Source organism: Solanum tuberosum, unplaced genomic scaffold, assembly GCF_000226075.1.
Source record: "Solanum tuberosum cultivar DM 1-3 516 R44 unplaced genomic scaffold, SolTub_3.0 scf00060, whole genome shotgun sequence".
Classification (NCBI taxonomy): Eukaryota; Viridiplantae; Streptophyta; class Magnoliopsida; order Solanales; family Solanaceae; genus Solanum; species Solanum tuberosum.
Genome location: NW_006238985.1, coordinates 1,298,607 through 1,306,398, shown reverse-complemented (window position 1 = coordinate 1,306,398; position 7,792 = coordinate 1,298,607). Strand labels below are relative to the sequence as shown.

Genomic DNA, 7,792 nt, shown 5'->3' with positions numbered 1-7,792 from the left:
AAAATTCTCTTCCGAATTAATGAGGGATATTTTATCTTTCACGTAAGATAGATAAGAAAAGGATCGACAAGGAGGATGAAGACAATTTCTTTCACTACTATAAAACGAAAAATTAGTGACAATTTTTTTTTGAAGCTAAACAACAAAAAATTCATGTTAATCGCATTTAGTGATGGATTATAAGTAAATCCAATTAGCTAGAAGCTTTTTAGCTAGGAATAACCGACAATTTTCTAGCTAAATTTCATGTTTTCTTATAGTGATTTGAGCCATGAGGATATATATGAAAATATGCAAAAATTGAAGCGATTTTTAAAAAAAATAAAAATTGAAGCAATAAGAAAAAGATAAAAGATGATATCACTGATGAAGTTGCAGTTGGAAGTTTTTTGTAAACTGTGTACATGACCGTAAGTGGAAAGTAATGTATATTGTCCTTTTTCTATCAATTTCCCCTTTCACATCATCTTCAAAATCAAAATCAAAATCGTGCAAGGTTTCAATTCCTTTTCTTTAGTCGTTACAACCAATTTTTTTTTAAAATTATAACATCAGTTGAAAAGTGTAACAAGATATACTAAGAATACGATTGAAACAATACCAGAAGCAAATTAAATACTAACTAAAGAAACTATACCGTCAAAGTTTACAGTCTAGTTGATTTGAATCTCCCATAGAGCAGGACGCATGATTCAATCCCTTATCTTCCTCCTCGATTCCTCCACTTTTTCAAATCCTCCAATGTAATATAATAATAATAATAATAATATAAAGATAAACAAGAAAAATGAAATATTGAATAAAACAAAATTGGAAAGTGAAGGAAATCAACAAATGCACAAAACATTTCAATATGGTTGATATTCATATAGATAAAATTTGTAAGACTAACAAAAGGCCTCATAGTGTCATGCCTTTTTTTTTTTTGTAGTTTGAGACACACAAATGGGACACACTGATCAAACAGTTAGGGATACAACAACAAAGTATTACTACTAATAATGAAAATTAAAAATGGAAGTACTCCACATTTATGAGGAACATAATATAATTAAAACATAGCACAAGACAAATTATAAATTCTTCAACACATAAATCTCACTCCTCAAGTGCAAATTCCTCAACCAAATTCATCTTATTGAGTGGATTGAAAGCATGAATCTCAGCACAAGCACATTTGCTAGGTAACACATAGGCACCCAATCCATCAAGTGGTTGAACACAAGGAACTGGCAATTTTCGCGCAATTATCACAGAATTAATCACCTCATCTGTAGGATGGTACACCGAAAGTACCTCAAATCCTCGTAGATCACGAGGATCGAGGACAGGGTAGAGAAAAGCGCGCGCACCATGTGCACTTCTAAGCATCAGGGTAGCCCCTGGAGACATGTATTTAGCAAGATGATCAACAACCTTAACTTTATCCTCTTTATCCATACCAACCAACGCGGCCAGAAAGACTACATCGTAGTCTTTCAAGGCACACGTTACATCCATGATGTCGGCCGTATGAAAAGTCATACGGCTGGACAAGTCAGGATCGGCCGCCACAAGGGCGGCCGCCATGGAATTAGCATCAACATCAATGTCATAGTTGTGAAAATAAGTAGTAGTAAGATGTTTAGTAGCTAAAACAAGTGAGGTAAGTGGAAGTGGACCTGATCCAATAAAAGCAATTTTTTTTGGGATATTTGTTGTGTTTTTAGTAAGGATGTTGTACTCAAGTAAACTGAGTTTGATGTAATTGTCAAAATAAGGAAAAATGTGAAGATGTTGAAGGGGGTTTTCATATGAACCAAGAATTTTAGAAAAGTGTGACTCTAAAAGTCCTTCAGCTTGACCACATAGTTTGATGAGATGAGACCTAATTTGTTGAATTTTTTGACAGAGCTTAGAGACATCAATGGGATTAGGAGGCATGCACGTGTGGACAAGATCTGTGAACAATATGTTGACATCTTTGGAAGGGCTAAGGTTCTCCAATCTTGAAATTTGCACATATAATTCACATACTTTTTCTACTAATGGATTGCTATTTGGGCACACCATGTCGACACTATGAGCAAATTGATTTTTTTTTCTTTTCTTGGAATTGTAAAACAAGAAATTGTTTGTAATATGTTTTTAGCACAAAATAATCTGATGCTTATGAAGACTCCACAGGTCCCTATTTATCGAGGGATTTTTTTTTTGGGGGGGGGGGCAAGGGGTGGGGGTGGGGTGATTTGTTGCATCATTCATTGTTTGAGATTTTTGGATTATTAATTTATTTGAAAGAATATAATGAAATGCTGTAGAATAAATTTTTGTGGTGATTTCTTTAACAAATTGATAGTGTAAATAATTGTGACATATTTAACAAGTTATTTTTACGAACCTAATTTACGCCTTTTGTCTTTGTATGTAGTGTAAAGTTACGAACCTAGTTGTTAACTTTGTTTTAATTCAAATAGTATCACATAAATTGAGACAGATGGAATATTATATTAACAACTACTAGACACATACTATAGTTCTAATTAGGAATGTCAAATATTTAAGTACTGCAATTAGCTACTTAATTACTCATTAAAAATATAGTAGGTTGGTTAATAAAAAAGATCAGAAATTTGAAGCATGAACTTCATTTTAAATTATTACTCCCTTCATTTCATATTTGTTGTTCATTTTTTTCTTCACACACTTTTAATAAATCATAAATAATAAGAATATTTTTATTAATTTACCTCTTAAAAATTTGAAATAATTATTGATAATAACGTGAATAACTAATACTCCCTCTGTCCCAATTTATGTAATATTTTTCGTTTTTTGAAAGTCAAATAATTTAAGTTTGACCGGAAATTTGCGCATGAAATCTTCAATTTTTTTTGAAATGAAATTTATATATTTATAAACTACGTAAAAAGTACTTTAAGACACAATAATTGACAATTCAAATATTTAAAAGATATATGAGAAATTCATGATAAAAAATAGACTTATTTAAATTTTAAAATCCAAAACATATCACATAAATTAGGACAGAGAATATGAAACGTAGTTACTCTAAGTACTACTAACTTGTTTGGTAGTACTACTTGTTTGGAGTTTTGTTGTGTACTTGTGTTTCTATTCTAGTTTTGCATTTGTACGAAAACCCTAATGTTTTACGGTTAGTGACTTTGTTGGACCACAGAGTGAGTAGTTTTCTTGGGACTTGGGACAATTGCTCAAACTTACAATCCCAATGCCTAGGCATATCTGTATTTAGGTATTTATTATTATTGCTCCTTCCCTTGTTATTTTAACAAAACTATAGGTAAAATTTACTCGCATCAAATTACAATAATTAAAATTAATATGATATAAACACTCGATATGAAGTGTTAGTCATTGGAGGATCTGGTCCGACTCTATTCTTTTTCTTTTTTTTTCCTTTTAAGTTCTCCACAAGAACACTTAATCATGATTTGGATTTTTTTACCTCATATGGTTACTCGTATTAAAACGGCATGAATAACAAGGTGGAGCAATGAATTAATTAATTTATAATAATTAGGAAGAAACCTAGGAATATTGGGAAAATGGCATGGATAATGCATAAGAATCTAGTGTTAATACAACACCTAATTAAATTAGTGAAAATAGGGGAATATATAGGGAAAAAACATTGATTGTAACATCAGAATCTTAAATTTCTTATGCTTTCCCACTTAGATTGTCCACACTCCATACCACTGCATGACCAAATTTAAATGCTTTAATTCTAAGCTGTTTTTTTTTAAAAAAAAACAATTCCTTTTTCTTTAATCTTTTCTATTCCAAATTGGTTTTCCTATGGGAAACACCTTGTCCTTGATGATGAAATGATCGAAGAGTTACTTGTTACTTGTTGCTGGTTGTTGATCGGAGGTGACAGATACCCTATGAAATTGGTTGAGGTGGCAGATATCCCATAGAATTAAACGAGCATTTACCAATATTTGAGGGAGCAAAATTATGTTTTTATATAGAAAAAAAAGTAACAACTAACAAGTGGTTTCTTTATTTCTCTAAAACGTCAAGTATTTTGAAATAAACAATTTACTGAAATAACTAATATTTAGGATTATCCGACAATAATAACATTTTCAATATAGTCTTGTAAATACAGTATGAAGAGTCTGATGTGTATGTAGATCTTATTCCTCTCTCGTGAAGTTGGAGAAATATTTTTACTTTTAAAAACAAAATGATTTTCAAAACCATTTTGGATATTGAATGGACTTCCTATATGGCATATTTTGGTTTCACACTGGTCTGGCAATTATATATGAAAATAATGTACGACCTATAGAAAATGTCAATTTTTCTAGTAAACATTTTTATTATACAAAAAATTATTTATTTATTTTTGTTGTAACCTTGCGTGCAAGCATTTGGGTCCAGTATGCCTATCTCAGCGATTTTCCACATATGCCACAATCAACAATATAGGAGTATTACGTTACTAAATTTTGGCAACACATCTTTTTATTAATTTATTTGAATTTTTCTTCTAAGTATTTATTACAAGTCACTTTCATACTTCTTTTAAATCTTATAACCTTCTTTCTCATTTTTTCATTGGGGAGAAACATCAAATCACATGACAAATTATAAATAATAATAATTAAGTATTACTAATTTCTAGAATTGCTACTTCTATTTAAAAAAATTAAAACAATAAATAAAAATTACACTGTAGATGAGCTTGTAATTAATTATATGCTGCATTATAGTTTCTCAAGTGGTCATTTAAAATACCAATTAGGTGGAATTTTAAGAAATATTATTTTGTCTTTTCAAGACAATAAGTCTATCTTTTACTATCTGAGAAATTATATACTCTACCTTTTTTAAACTATCAATAACTTTTATTAAATATTTTAATTTATCAAGTATGTTGAGTTTTAGTGTAAAATATATAATGTTTATTTCTAATTTTTTTTTTAAAATGTGTGCATTCATTTTCAATTCTTAATATTATAAATGGAAAGAACCAACAAAAGGAGTTAATACTCCATGGACACACAATAGCGCATTATAGTTGATCGGAAAAAATATAGAAGGCAAAGTGTCAAATTATTAGGTCTTTGATCTAACTTAAATTAACAAAAAGGATTGTTCAAGTCTTATAGTGTAACTTATAAGGAGTACATTTATTATAACCCCTCCCTTTTCATGCTCGGGGCGGTACATATTTTTTATTTGAAATTTCATTGTTCGATTTGATATGTACACATTCATGAATGCCCATCATGCTCGAATCTCTACATATTCTTTATCTGGTGTTCTATTGTCCGATGTAGTGCGTGTACATTCATAGATTGGGTGATAATTTTCACCTTTTGCAATTGTTCAATTTTATGGGGTACACATTAGGCTTGACTTTGATATTATGTCAAATTAGATTTTAGCCTAATTTACACCTTCATAGGAATTGCTCTAACCTTATAAAGAGTCCAAAATTCTATTCATTCACCAAGGTAAGGATTCCATTCCCAAAAAAGGAAAGAAGAACAGTTGGACATAGCACATAGCTAGTGTTTTTTCGACATTGATATACTTTAGTGAAAAGTTTATCAATATTTTAATGTATCACTCCATGTGACGAACAGCTTTAGCCCCTCTTAGTGCCATATGAAATTACCACCACTATGCCATTTCTACAGTCATTATGACAACACCTTCTAACATATACAATTCACTCACGGTAAAAAAATATTCTAATCGACTAATAAATCAAATATATATATATATATCTTTGATTTCTATTCCAATAAGGTCTCCGTTATATTCTATTCTTCTCATACTTCACTTGTGGAATTATACGGAGTAAGTTGTTGTGTATATTTTTCAAGTTGTTTCTAGAACAATATAATGTAAAAAGGAAGAGAAAAGAAAATGTTTAGTGTGAGAAACAAATGAGAATTCTTCTAAAAAAAATAAAATCCTCTCCTTATTCTTAGTGTTGTTGAAAAATCTATCACATATATATTCGGTCAAATGATGTCTTGTACGGATTAGGCTTTCGTTATCCTTTTTAAGTATTTAATACAGCTACTATTTTAAAAATTGGGATTGTTGTGTTGACAAAGAACATATTCTTATATTTTATTTGATGGTCGACCTACGACTTTGTTTGTTAGTTGTTTTAGACAAGTTATTCGGATAGTAAACACCTTTCATTTTTAATTCTAAAGTTGTGAGTTTTGTTAGTCGTACTAATTATTACATTAATAGATTTAGTAATATGAAGAAGAAGAAAAAAACCCACGATTAAGTTATATTCCAATTGTATAAATATTCATTTATACTAAATTTCAGCGGATATAAGTTAATTCCTTTTTCAAAATTTGGTAAAATTTACGTATAATCTTCGCTAACGCAACCTAGCTAGTGATAGAATAACGTTTAAGTTGACAAGTAATTAAATTATGTATGTAAGAATAATAAATCACACGTAGAATGTTCGATAAACACAAGAAAATGGAATAAGAATACCGTAAGAAAGAAGCAGAAATAGATATTATTAACAAAATTAATTACTATATATCTTCTGAATTATGACCTTAATAATATTTTTATAGCAAAACTAACGCATCTTATCCTATCATTGATTAATAATTAGTGTCATTTCATCGCACAAGAAATAGTAACATTCCAAAAATACCAAAGAAGATAAAAACAAAAGGATAGATTGTTACGTACTGATGTAAAAAAAAGGCCCCATTTGGACTTTAAACAATTCGTTAAACATGTTGCAAAAGACATTTAAGAGATATGATTGAATGCTTAATTACGATTCGTCCGATTATGATTTAAATTTGGGATCTAAAATATTAGAATAACGCTTAACGTCCTCATCAGTAACTGAATTTTAAATTTGTAAATTCTTGTACATATTTCTAAATACAAATATCACTACAAGAAAAGTGTGAATTACATGAGGATTTTCCTGGAGATTAGTATGAAAATTTGCAAGAAAATAAGTTTTTTGCGGATTTTCACACTAATCCCCAGGTAATTCACACTTTTTTTTTGTAGTGTATAGATTTAAACTAAAATTACTGGGTTCAATTAAATTCGTATCTAACCTTCTAGTTCCGCCCCTCCATCCGCCTTTAATTAGATATTTTATGCTTAAGCCATGAGGATATAATTCTTTAGTAAGGACACTAATTTGATGGACTTATTCAAGTTGAATTCAAATCAATTGAACCAAATATATTTTAGATATAAGATGTCAAAAGAATAAAGTATTAAAGGGTGACACAATAGATGTGAGAAAAACATTTTACCATATTGATATGAAGAAAAATTAAATATCTAAATTTTAATGTTAAAAAATTGAATTAGTCTAATCTAGTTTAAGTCCAAAAGTTAATCAGATTAATTCTCAAGAGGCAAAAACGTGACAATTATTTAGAGACAGAGGAATTAAAGTATTATTTTATAGGAGTAATTTCTTTAAGCTAATGGTATGTGGAAAAAAAAGAAGTGCCCTTTATGGAGTTTGAATGGCCACACCCTTTGGCAAATACTACATACTAGAAAACTATAATGTTGACATTTCATGTCATTAAAACTATTTATTACTTATTAATCCAACTTCCTTATGATGTGATGGTGCTTTTTTGTGTCTCCATCTTTTACTATTCCATTGGCTTTTCCCCCTCAACTTCAATGGCCAAAAAAAGATGTTGCCATTCACTTTTAGCCTTTCTGTTAGTGCCCACTCTCCATTGGTTGCTTTGATTAAGTTGGGAATTAACCTTTTTATTTA

General features: G+C 29.7%; 1 protein-coding gene across 1 annotated transcript; it reads right to left on the bottom strand.

Annotated features, from left to right (window-relative positions):
* Nucleotides 1–835: 835 nt before the first annotated feature.
* Nucleotides 836–2,153, bottom strand: LOC102578513 (nicotianamine synthase). The gene has a single exon (XM_006344700.2). The coding sequence runs from the start codon at nt 2,050–2,052 to the stop codon at nt 1,099–1,101; it is 954 nt and encodes a 317-aa protein (XP_006344762.1). The 5' UTR covers nt 2,053–2,153; the 3' UTR covers nt 836–1,098.
* Between the last annotated feature and the right edge of the window lie 5,639 nt (nt 2,154–7,792).